The sequence below is a fragment of the Odocoileus virginianus genome, chromosome 24 (assembly GCF_023699985.2).
Source record: "Odocoileus virginianus isolate 20LAN1187 ecotype Illinois chromosome 24, Ovbor_1.2, whole genome shotgun sequence".
In the NCBI taxonomy this organism is placed as follows: domain Eukaryota; kingdom Metazoa; phylum Chordata; class Mammalia; order Artiodactyla; family Cervidae; genus Odocoileus; species Odocoileus virginianus.
The window spans coordinates 18,988,773-19,002,106 of record NC_069697.1 but is presented as its reverse complement, the minus strand read 5'-3'; the positions used below and the strand labels follow the sequence as shown (position 1 = coordinate 19,002,106).

Here is a 13,334-nt window from a genome sequence, read left to right as displayed (position 1 = left end):
GAGAAAAAATAAGCAAGTGCATAATTTTTTTGAACAATGAAACTCACCAGAAATGTACAAGGAAAATATATACTTCTTAGATTAGTGGTGGCCATTGTTACTGATTCCCACCTGAATATGGAGATTGGTTCTTGAGAGATTTGCAAATCACACTGTTTTATTAAGCAGGACTTTGTTGGTGATTGCATAGTACAGTTTCAAATCTGAGACCGTGCAAAACCTTCTGCAAAGTCAAGTAGAATAGGGGCTTAGTTTATCCTGTGTGAATAAAATTTATTTGAAAACAGCATAGGAGGGGATAGAATGGAGCTCCTTGTACTACTTCTTATTCTCAGAGGAATTTCATATGCTTCTGCCTAAACCTGCTTCATAAAGACTTTCTTTCAAGTAACTGAAGGTCAGTTGGTCTGCCAGTGCATTCAAGTTTAAAGGTAATATTTACCATGAATTCCTTTTTATATGTCTGCGTAGGTACAAACACCACACGTACTGTTCATAAGTAAATCAAAGAAGTGTATCTGAAATACAAAACCTTTAAAATTAGACATGCTTGATAAAAAGTTTTCCAAATACTTTGTTCCTCAATAAATGATCACAAGGTAACACGTTTGATAGGCTTAATTTAAACATTTAAAATTATACTAAGAGATTTTTTTCTAAACTACAATGTATTCAAAGGAGTATACATAGAATTAAAATAATTAAAATTATAAGATATTGACTGATTCCCCCAAAAGCGTGATGTTATCATGGAAAATAAGAATTATATTAATTAAAGAATTGCAAAAGATTGCTCTAATCTTGTGTGTGTGCAAATGCTTCTCTAAGGAAATCTTGCTAAATGGTGACTTTTAAACATGTATTCCCGTTGATTCTGAATCTAAATTTTAAATAGCCATTAAAAATTGAAATAAAACACCAAGGACTAAAGGAAAAATGGTTTTTCTTATCTCCTCCATTTAGTTAAAGACAAATTTGGAAAATATTGCATGAAATATTAATTTTATGTATGAACATATTAAATTATGTATATATTAATCACACCCAGAGGCAACCAAGAAATAAAAGGGGAAAAAAAAGCCTTCATTATTTTGTATGGAAAAAGACTTGGGCTTAAATATACAAGAAACAATCTTAGTTGTATTACTAGCCAACTCTGTCTTGGTTTCCTCATTTTTAAAATGGTATGAGAGTTATAGTAATTATCATCATCATCATCAGCTCTGCATCCCGGAGCTGATGAAATAACTTCATGCTTAGTAAGTGGGGAAACTTAGATAATGTGAAGGCTTTTGTGAAGAAAGTAAAAGTCACTCAGTCATGTCTGACTCTTTGCAAGCCATGGACTATACAGTCCATGGAATTCTCCAGGCCAGAATACTGGAGTGGGTAGCTGTTCCCTCCTCCAGGAGATCTTCCCAACCCAGGGATTGAACCTAGGTCTCCCACATTGCAGGTGGATTCTTTACCGTCTGAGCCACCTAAGTTTATCACAGTCTTTCTGTATCTCTTTCTCTCCACGTTTCTTTATAAAATAAAATCAATTTATTGTAATTACAATATCTACTGCAAAAATGTGGGTAGGTTTGTGAATTAATTAGAAGACCTGGCATCAGTAGTCCTCAGAATCCACACAGTTACACATGTTATGTGATAAATTATCCACTGAAAGAAAGCTACCAGCTTGAGTTTCTCAGTATTGATGGTGATCTATCATTCTATTTAGTGCAAGCTATTCATAAGTTATTAGCAATTAAATATTCATGTGTTTCAATGTTTTATGATTAGGAAAGTTTGAGAAATGAAAGCATTAGCAAGGCTCACTGTGGGGCTTGTCATCTTGGGTGCTGCTGTGACCGCCCCGACTCTAGAATCCATCAACTACGACTCAGAAGCCTACGATGCCACCTTAGAAGACCTGGATCATCTGTACAGCTACGAGAACATTCCAGTGGGGCGAGCTGAGGTAACCGATTCCTCCAACTCCTGAGACTTTTTAAAGCATTATATGAGGGATTATTGGGGTTTCTTCTCTTCAAATAGATTTTTGTTTACTTAGAAGTAGAGATGGTTCTGGCTTCCCAGGTGACTCAGTGGTAAAGAACTGCCTGCCAGTGCAGGAGATGCAGGAGACACGGGTTTGGTCCCTGGTTCTGGAAGATCCCCTGGAGGAGGAAATGGCAACCCACTCCAGTATTCTTGCCTGGAAAATCCCACAGACAGAGGAGCCTGGTGGGCTGCAGTTCATGGGGTCGCAAAGAGTTGGACAGGACTGAGCAACTGAGAACATACACTGAAATGTTCCAAATTAATAATTTCGTATTAACATTTTCTCCAGAACATGTTTGATGTGATGGAGGTTAATGCTGGAAGACTCTTTTCTTTTTTATACTTCATTTTCTTTATATCTCCTCATAAAGTTGAAAAATAAGAGTTCCTATCAAGTTAGAACAGAGAAAGAGGCAATCAGTGAGAGAAAGGTGAATTCAAATAGTACACCTATAATGATAAAGAAGTGTGGGAAGTTTGAAGTGAAGAAAAAAGATGTGAGAGATTAAAATGTAATAGAATAAAACTAAAAGAATGCAAAAAAGGGACAATGGTTTGAAACTTTACTGTTTTCCAAGTGGAAATACGCTTCCCTAAATGACTGATTACTCTCAGCAGTAATGTAGGCATTGGCAAGGTTACAGACCATTACCTAAATCTAATATGACATGTTCCTAATTAAATGGTAGGCTTTTTATATAACTAAAGGATACAGACTAATTTTTTCTGAATCAGAAAACAAGCAGACCTTGAAATGTTGGCGTATAACGAACATACAACATTGACAAAAACTAATTAAGTGCAAATAAGCCAAAAGGGAAATTACATCACCTCTACAGAATCAGAACATATTTGGGGCAGTCATTCAAGTGCAAATCTCCTTAGAATAACTTTTGATAACTAGGGACATGAAATATTTAAACAAAAGCATGTATTTAAATTGTATGAGACTTAGATACATCCTTTTTAAGATAGTAAATGTTCTCATCTTTCTTTTTATTGCCTTATTAAATACAGTTAGATTTTCACTGTACAATATTTTTATATCTTCTCCCCCACCCTATATTTTACTGTCTTTCTCTCGTTTGCCCTCTTTTTTGTTTTGTTTTGTTTTGTTTGCCCTCTCGTTTGTCTATCTTTTTTTTTTAGTGAAATTTCAGGCTTGACAGCAGGAGACTTTTCTTCTGAACATTTGGTTACAACTGTTTTTAAATCTTTATTAATATTCACTGTTGATTCATTTCACTGTGTGCCTTCTATTATATGAAGGGGGCTTTCTGTAGAGAATTTACAGTTCTTAATATCTATCTTGCAATAAATGTGATATCTATATCTCTATTGCATTAATGGAGAGCATTAGAAGAAAGTTTTCAGCACTTAACTCATCTGCCCTGCTCCTTTTTCCATCTTGCATAAATTTTTTGAAAAACCACAGCGTATATTTGCAGTTATCTACTAAAATAAAGATTTTAAACTTATTTGTCATTCTTCCAAAAAATATTTCATAGGATTGGTGAGTACCATAAGTGAATTCTCTATTTTAAGTGGAGCTGAGGAATTTGGCTTCAAGGGACTATTTATTCACTTCAGAACAGATGCACAATAGAGAAAACACCTTTTGAGACTAAGCATCCCTTGTGGCTCAAATGATTAAAAAATCTACCTGCAATGCAGGAGACCTGGGTTCGATCTCTGGGTTGAGAAGATCCCCTGGAGAAGGAAATGGTCACCCACTTCAGTATTCTTGCTTGGAGAAGTCCATGGACAGAGAAACCTGGTGGGCTACAGTCCATGAAGTGGCAAAAGTAACATTTTCACATTTTTTAATACCCTGGGCAAACTGTGAAGGAAGTGAACTTCATCTGAAGACTGCTTTTAAGTTATTCCTCACTGTCAGGATTTTTTTGGTTGTTGTTGCCCAAGAGGCCCTATACATTCTCATGAAAGTCTAAAGTTCTTCCTGCCATCAAGAAAATTAAGCTAATCAATATATCCATATAGAGATGATTTAGTAGACAACCTTTCCTCATGTTTGCTTATTCTAGAATAAGAACCTTTCCATAAGGTAATGAATGGGTGACATTATATCCTTACATACTCTAGCCCTTATTTCAGGCAAACATTTCTAATTTTCATAATGGCCTACCCAAGCTCAGAAACCTAAACAGTAGAGGGTTCCAGAGAGTCACAGACAACACCTCGTAGTTGCTTAAAATACACAAATCATCACTGATAAAATAATCCTTTGCAGCGAAGTCATCATCAGAAAACTGACTTTAGGTAGGTGGTAGACATAGGTATAGATAGAAATATAGATATAAATGTGCTATCAGTTCAGTTCAGTTGCTCAGTCGTATCTGACTCTTTGCAACCCCATGGACTGTAGCATGCCAGGCTTCCCTGTCCATCATTAACTCCCCAGAGCTTACTCAAACTCATGTCCACCGAGTTGGTGATGCCATCCAATCATCTCATCCTTTGTTGTCCCCTTCTCCTCCCACCTTCAATCTTTCCTAGCATCAGGGTCTTTTCCAATGAGTCAGTTCTTCGAATTGGGTGGCCAAAGTATTGGAGTTTCAGCTTCAGCATCAGTCCTTCCAATGAGGATTCAGGACCGATTTCTTTTAGGATGGACTGGTTGCAGTCCATCTCCTTGTAGTCCAAGAGACTCTCAAGAGTCTTCTCCAACACCATAGTTCAAAAGCATCAGTTCTTTGGCGCTGAGCTTTTTTATAGTCCAACTCTCCCATCCATACATAACTACTGGAAAAACCATAGCTTTCATTAGACAGATCTTTGTTGGCAATGCAATGTCTCTGCTTTTTAATATGCTGTCTAGGTTGGTCACAACTTTTCTTCTAAGGAGCAAGCATCTTTTAATTTCATGGCTGCAGTCACCATCTGCAGTGATTTTAGAGCCCCCCAAAATAAAGTTTGTCATGGTTTCTATTGTTTCCCCATCTATTTGCCATGAAGTGATGGGACTGGATGTCATGATCTTAGTTTTCTGAATGTTGAGTTTTCAGCCAACGTATTCACTCTCCTCTTACACTTTCATCAAGAGGCTCTTTAGTTCTTCTTTGCTTTCTGCCATAAGGTTGGCAATCTTGATTCAAGCTTGTGCTTCCTCCAGCCCGGCATTTTCCATGATGTACTGTGCATATTAGTTAAATAAGCAGGGTGACAATATGTAGCCTTGATGTACTCCTTTCCCTATTTGGAACCAGTCTGTTCTTCCATGTTCAGTTCTAACTGTTGCTCTTTGACCTGCATACAGATTTCTCAAGAGGTAGGTCAGGTGGTCTGGTATTCCCATCTCTTGCAGAATTTTCCACAGTGTGTTGTGATCCACACAGTCAAAGGCTTTGGCATAGTCAATAAAGGAGAAGTAGATGTTTTTCTGGAACTCTCTTGCTTTTTCAATGATCCAGAAGATGTTGACAATTTGATCTCTGGTTCCTCTGCCTTTTCTAAATCCAGCTTGAACACATGGAAGTTCATGGTTCATGTACTGTTGAAGCCTGGCTTGGAGAATTTTGAGCATTACTTTGCAAGCGTGGGAGATGAGTGCAGTTGTGCAGTAGTTTGAGCATTCTTTGGCATTGCCTTTCTTTGGGATTGGAATGAAAACTGATCTTTTCCAGTCCTGTGGTCACTGCTGAGTTTTCCAAATTTGCTGGCATATTGAGTGCAGCACTTTCACAGCATCGTCTTTTAGGATTTGAAATAGCTCAACTGGAATTCCATCACCTCCACTAGCTTTGTTCATAGTGATACTTTCTAAGGCCCACTTGACTTCACATTCCAGGATGTTTGGCTCTAGGTGAGTGATCATACCATCATGACTATCTGGGTCATGAAGATCTTTTTTGTACGGTTCTTCTGTGTATTCTTGCCACCTCTTCTTTATATCTTCTGCTTCTGTTATGAAAGTATAACACACTTGAAAACATAAATGATATGTAATTTTAAAAAGATATTTATGAAATGGGTCCAGTAACAAAAATCAATCAACCAATCCACTCACCTACCACCTATGGAAAAAATAAAAAAACAACCAAATCAATATGATAAAGGTGACAAGAGGAACAAAATTCAGAGGAACTTTAGTTCAGATATTCACAAATTATTACTATAAATTTCCTTATAAACAATTACCATATAATTCCCTATGGGAAAATATGAAATACAGCCAACAGTTTCAGTCATGTGAATGGATTCTAGAATCTGATTAACATGGCATGAATTTCCTGGAAGCAGTCTTGGAAGTTTAGATTCTGGAAGGTCAAATAAACTTATATATCTCATCTTTATAAATTAAAGGCAGTCTTGATCTTATGGGATACTTTTTTTTTTTTTAGTGTGTTTCCCTGTACTTTCTTTTTTTTTTTTTTTCATTTATTTTTATTAGTTGGAGGCTAATTACTTTACAATATTGTAGTGGTTTTTGTCATACATTGACATGAATCAGCCATGGATTTACATGTGTTCCCCATCCCGATCCCCCCTCCCACCTCCCTCTCCACCTGATCCCTTTGGCTCTTCCCAGTGCACCAAGACCGAGCACTTGTCTCATGCATCCAACCTGGGCTGGAGATCTGTTTCACCCTAGATAATATACATGTTTTGATGCTGTTCTCTTGAAACATCCCACCCTCGCCTTCTCCCACTATGGGATACTTTTTGAGTGAACACTGACAACACGCCCATACAGGGTCTCGTTGATGAAAAAGTTCAGAGTAAATGATGCACATTGAGAATCAGGGGATCAGATTCTTCAGTTGTTTTTTTTTTTTTTTTTTTGTACTTGATGCCAAGAGTGTGGTTCTGCATAATTTAGCCTAGAATTTGTTTCATCTGTACAAAAGACAACTTGATATTCTAAAATTGTAAAATGACAGGATAACTGCTTTTAAATGCCAATTTTCTTTCTTATAAAATCTAAGACTTGTCAACTTATGCCAATATAGTTTACCCTTTGGTCTAAACTTGGTATGATGAATACTTAAGGCCTTTGATACATGTGGTAGGCAGAATTGTAAGATGTGCCCTAAGTGGCCCATTCCTGGAGGCATCCATGCTCTTTACAATTCTTAACATCATGACTATATTGGGATATCACTCCTGTAATAGGTTATGTTCTATGGCATACTTGAAATTTAAAAAGGGATATTATCTCAGTCAGCCTGACCTAAACTCATGAGCCCTTTAAAGTCAGTGTCTTGAGGTTAGGGACAAAATTGGAGTCATGAGAGAAATTCAATGCAAGGGAAATGATCTGTTTCTGGCTTTAAAGTTAGATGGGTATATGGAGCAGGAATGCAGGAAGTCTCTAAATGCTGAGGAGAAGTTGATAGCCAGCTATTATATGGAGGTAGAAAAGACCCATTTCTAAATATACAAGAAACTTCAAGATCCACATGAGGTTACAGCCCTGGTCATCACCTCTATTTTGGCCTTGTGAGACCATAAGCAGAGAACCCACTCAGGCCATTCTTGAACTTCTGATCCACAGAAACTATGAACGTAATGAGTATAGTTTCAAACTGCTATGTGTGTATGTGTGCTAAGTCGCTTCAGCCGTGTCCGACTCTTTGCAACCCCATGGACTATAGCCTGCCAGGCTCCTCTGTCCACGGGGATTCTCCAGGCAAGAACACTGGAGTGGGTTGCCATCTCCTCCTCCAGGGGATCTTCCTGACCCAGATAGCAATTTTCAATGCAGCAACAGAAAACTAATATAATATGTAGTGATTTAAACTGCTTTTCTGAAAGCCACATTTGAATTACTGCAAGGCTTGTATTTATGAGTCCAGTGATTTATTTAGTCAGTGAGCCAAACCACCCTTGATTCCCAGGGTTAGAATCTCAATAGAGCTTTATTAATTTCTACTGGTAGTAGTATATTCATTACCTCCTCAGTGGTTGGAAAGTATTTCTTCCAATGGTTTGAAAATTATATGCAGTTAATATTTCAGACTGATGACTTATGTGATTTCTGAAGATCTAGAATATCTGGGATCCACTGGACATATGTTAGAAAAAGATTTTAGACCCAGCTATTCCATCATCTGGGCTTTCCTGGTGGCTCAGCAGTAAGAATCTGCCTGCCAATGCAGGAGATGCAAGTTCTATCCCTGGGTTGGGAAGATCCTCTGGAGAAGGAAAGGGCAACCCACTCCAGTATTTTTGCCTGTGATGCCCCATGGACAGAGAAGCCTGGTAGGTTACAGTTCGTGGGATCACAAATGAGTCAGATACAACTTAGCAAATAAACAACAACAACAAATTCCATCACAATGTTTTAAATTATCCTGTGGATAAATCTGCTGATATAAAGTTGCTGCAGTTTTTACCTTTAGCTTTCATTTTACTGTAATGATATGAGTAGGAACTGGTTATAAGCCATTAGACTGAAATGCAGATGTTTTCCTTCTTGATGGATAATAGCTTAATTCTGAGCACTTAATACATGTCAGTACTGTTCTAGGAATATCACATGTATTATCTTATTTATTTCTCCCAACCAAAGAATGAAGTCCATTATTATTCCCATTGAATAGATAAGAATGTTGAGACAAAGAGCAGTTAAGTAACTTGACTAAGATTACAGTTATTCATAATATATCATCATATATAATATAACATATATAACATAATATAACATCATAGTGATGTTCTCTTACCAGAATATAATTTCTAACAAACTAATAAAGATTATATTGTCCTGCCTTCATTTTCTACCATTTTCTAATCGTCCTTTATAACTTGCACCAGTTTTGGTTGAACTTAATGCCGGGAACATTCTATACTGCATTCTTACAAAGAAAAACATTCTTCTATGAGTGAATATGGTGAACTAGAAGTGAACTTTATAGACAACTGAAAGTTACCTAATTTTTTAATAAAAAATGGTTTAAGACTACTTAAGAATAATTGCGAATAGGTATATGTATCTAAGTTATAAGGAATAACCTGAGTGTGTAGGGTCCAAGGAAACATTTCACTAATTTTTTTAAATGGTTCATGAAAAATCTAAATAGTTCAAAATTCTGTATTCTTTGAATGGCTTAAGTTGATATTGTGCTTTTGACTGAGCAGGTATTTTGTGTTCCCATTTTCATGATGCAGTTTTTGCATTATTAATTGTCTGTTTCTCTTAAGTCTAAAAAATCATTGGTCTTGCCCATGAGTAAATGATTTTGCTTAGAAACATACTCAGTTACTGTATTAATATTTATTGAGGTTCTGCTGAAAGGTATGAACTTCCATTCCTCCAGGAAATTTTCTTGGCTCCATCCAGGTAATTTGACTTCTCCACACCTCTATCACATTATTTAGTCTTGCATAATTACTTCTATTTAATTGAGCCTGCACTGTTCCCATATCTTCAATAAATACCAGAGATGTTATACCATGTGGTCCCATGAAGCACTTGACTATATTTGTCATAGGATGGTGTCGGGGACATTTAGGACATCATCACACGATGCTCTTTCATGAGGACATGAAGGAAAAATTTCTCTCAGGCCTCAGTGTCAGAACAGGCTGCAATTTTTGTTTATGTTCTAGGCCATCCATCTTGTAACTGTGTTTGTCATTTTTTTTCAGAAAACTAGATCTTAATTTTTGCCTCATTCTTCCCTGGCTTTGTATTATTTCCCACACCTCTATCTTCCCGTCATCCTAATCTCCTCATGGAGGTTATTTTCTGAAATGTTACCATGTGTGCTTTAAAAATTGCCTTATATACATACTGGAATGAGTGAGAGTATGCATTCATAAGGAAATAGCATTAATAACTAGCCAAAAACATCATTAATAATTGGCTAAGAGTAAATTTCTTGAATGAGGAATGCTTTTCTTGCTGTTACTCTCCACTGATCTTAAAATTAAGGCCTTTTTTTTTTTTAATTTCACAGGAAGAACAGGTGGCCAGATTGTTTAAAATTATCCTTAAAACAAAAACTTCCATTGAAATAAATATATTCAGCTTCAAAAATAGCATTTATCAATAAACTCTGCCAAGGAAATGAAAATTAAATTTAGTGAAGTTATAGGAATGGGACAGAACTCAGTGAAGGCAGCTGTATCAATTAAGAATGGAGCAGTGATTTTTCTCCTGTCATAACAGGATGTTATGCAAAAAAAAATTTTAGAACATATGTTGATGGCCTGTGACACCTGAAACTGCTGAAGTAGAATCAAACTAATATGGGACTACTTACAGAAATCAATGTCCACTTTAGATAATGACATATAAAAAGGATCTTAAAATTAGGTTATACAAGTATAATGAATTGGTGTAAAACTTCATTAATACTAGAGGGTAGTTTGTCTCAAAACTCATCTCTATATATTCTGAACAAAAAAACAATTAAATTAGAAATATTTCTACTATTTATTTCTTCTGGTGAAAGAGGTATGCAGTACTTTATCTTATATCTGGAATCATGTCTCACTTTGGCCAATTTACACAATATGTTTTAAAATTTCAAACATATGGTTGGCATATAAAATACCTCTTATTGGAAGAAGTAACTTGTTAAAGTGTCACTCGGCCTGAAGTAAACATTCTTTTCAGGCTATGGCAAAAATTAAAAGCTAATCTTTCTCTTTACCCTCCCTTTTCATCAAAGATGCTCTGAGGATGAGAGGAAAGAATTTTGCTGATGATCCTTTAATATGGTTTCTGATTGAGTTTCCATATGCTTCTTTCCAAAGCAGCGTTAAACGGTTTGATTTTTTTTTTAAGCTATTTGAAAACCTTAAAAAAGTGAAGCAACAAAAATGTACAATCATGCAGGCTCATCAGGAGAAAAAGATCACTGATATTATTTGCCAGTGATTTGTTTGTGTTTGTATCTCTATTATACATTATTTATGAGACCACAAATATAAGTTAATTATCAAAACTGGCCCTTGAAATAAGACTTATTTTTCAGAGCAACTGAGGATCAGAGTTCTTATTCAACTAGTAAGTTTCAGAGTAAAATTTAAACCAGATTCTTCTGATACCAAAGTAGAGAGACCCAGGCACTAAATCCTCCATTATTTTTCAATTCCTTCTCTTTTATCTTTGCTTCTTTTAGCTGTGTCCCATATTGAGGCTTACTTTCTCTGAAATTAAGTTATTTGAGTATTAGGAACCAGATAAAGTTTTCTAGTGATTGCAATTAATATACTATCTAAGAATCTCTCTTAGCTGTCAAAGTATTTAAGGAAGAGACAGGAAAGATGATCCTTCTGAACTGGAAGCAGCTTTGTCAAAAACATGGCGATTGAGTAAACTTTGCCAAACACATTTCTTCCTCGTACTTTTTCAAGAGAAAGTAGAAAATAAGATACAGCTTTCATTGCCAGTGTTCGTGGTCACATTCTTTTAGATAATTAGTATAAATCACTTAAATCAATTTGAGCACCAGACTTATGCTTAGCGCAGAATTTCATCGCACTCAGCCTACCTACATGCCAGCATGTGGAACCCACAGAATACTCTTAGTAACTCAGACTGAATGAATGGCCCAGGGCCTATTTGGAAACAAAATTTTGATATAATGATGACAACAAAGAACACTTTCAAGACTGAGTATTGACTGGTGGGGTAATTTGGGAGAAAGATAAATTTAAAAGTCTGTTTTGTTTTACAAAAATCTTACTTGGTGCTGAATAAAAATCCAAATAGTATTCAGGATTTTGAAGACTTTAACAAAAGAGGGAGATGGGCCTATAATTTAAATATTATGTGCTAGAGGAATGGAGTTCACTGGTTAGGCATAGACTGGCAGAGTGGAGACTCTAAGCAAATAAACAAGTAGGATATTTGCTTCTCAATCTGGCTTTGCCTGGGCACTTAAATCATTTCACGCACACTACAAAGAATGGGGATAGAAACCACCAGCTTTGGGTGTTGCTCATGTATACACCTGATTCATCCTTGAGAGGCAGTTTTTCACAGATTTGAGTGACATGGGCTATGGAGTCAGACTCCTCATGTGTGAGTCTCAAGTCTGTCACACCAACTGTGTGGCCTTGAACTGTCATAAAAACCCTCTGAGTTTCAGCTTCCTAGTCCTAAGATACCTTGGGAGAAGACTATTGAGAGTCCCTTGGACAACAAGGAGATCAAACCAGTCAGTCCTAAAGGAGATCAGTCCTTAATATTCACTGGAAGGACTGATGCTGAAGCTGAAGCTTCAATACTTTGGCCACCTGATGTGAAGAGCTGACTCACTGGAAAAAACCCTGATGGGAAAGATTATCTTCAGAACACGTGATTTAGTTCAAAATTATTTTTAAGGGAATTTTTGAAAGAGTTAACTTTAGAAGGTAGCAGCTTTAAAAATGCAAAGAGCCAACTCACTGGAAAAGACCCTGATGCTGGAAAAGATTGAGGGCATGAGAAGAAGCGGGTGACAGAGGATGAGATGATTGGAGAGCATTATCGACTCAATGAACATGGGCTTGAGCAAACTCTGGGGGATCGTGAAGGACAGCGAAGCCTGGCATACTGCAGTCCATGAGGTCACAAAGACTTGGACATGACTTAAGAGACTGAATAACAATGATTTAACTTAGAGCCTGAAACATAGGTAACATTCAATGAATGTTATCTTTACCATGGAATCAGTTATTAGTCAACAGCCACAGAGGGTTATGCACTGGTGATCAGAGAAACCTTCATGGAAGGGAGAGGATTTGTGCTATAATGAAGACTAACTCTACTGACATGGGTTCACTTTGGATCCACTTACCAATCTTTTGCTGAAAGTCAGGAATAGAAGCAGGTAAATCAGACCAAATCCCTCCCTGCCCCTCAGTAGCTCTCAGGCTAGTTATCTTATAAAAGCACAGCTTCAACACAATAAAGGAAGTGAAAAAATCAGTATAAACAAGATCTGTAGTTTGGGGACATAAGGTGTCTATGAGTTCAGCCACAAAATATACAGATATGCTGAGAAATTATGTCTCCAAATCTGTCATGAATCACAGACCTGATAGAAAATCTTAGATGTAAATTGTTTTACTCATGTGTTTATCTACTGTTGTTTTTGAATAGTATGTAAGTCTAGTTACATGCATAAATGCTATAATGAATACAGAAATAGATATATAAATATGTATAAATATAATTATAGATAAAATCAGATTAACATAAGCTATATACAATGGGTTTCCCTGGTGGCTCAGATGGTAAAGAATACACCTGCAATGTGGAAGACCTGGGTTTGATCCCTGGGTTGGGAATATCCTCTGGAAGAAGGCATGGCAACCCAATCCAGTAT

At 36.6% G+C, this 13,334-nt stretch overlaps 1 protein-coding gene across 2 annotated transcripts in view; it reads left to right on the top strand.

Moving 5' to 3' along the window:
• Nucleotides 1-1,801: 1,801 nt before the first annotated feature.
• Nucleotides 1,802-13,334, top strand: part of EPYC (epiphycan) — a 37,389-nt gene continuing 25,856 nt past the window's right edge. The window contains exon 1 of one of the 2 annotated variants that reach the window (XM_070454859.1): nt 1,802-1,966. In XM_070454859.1, the coding sequence (XP_070310960.1) occupies nt 1,802-1,966 (165 nt within the window). Of the gene's footprint in view, nt 1,967-12,669; nt 12,837-13,334 lie in introns of those variants that run through there. The other variant, XM_020894852.2, reaches the window with a different exon arrangement.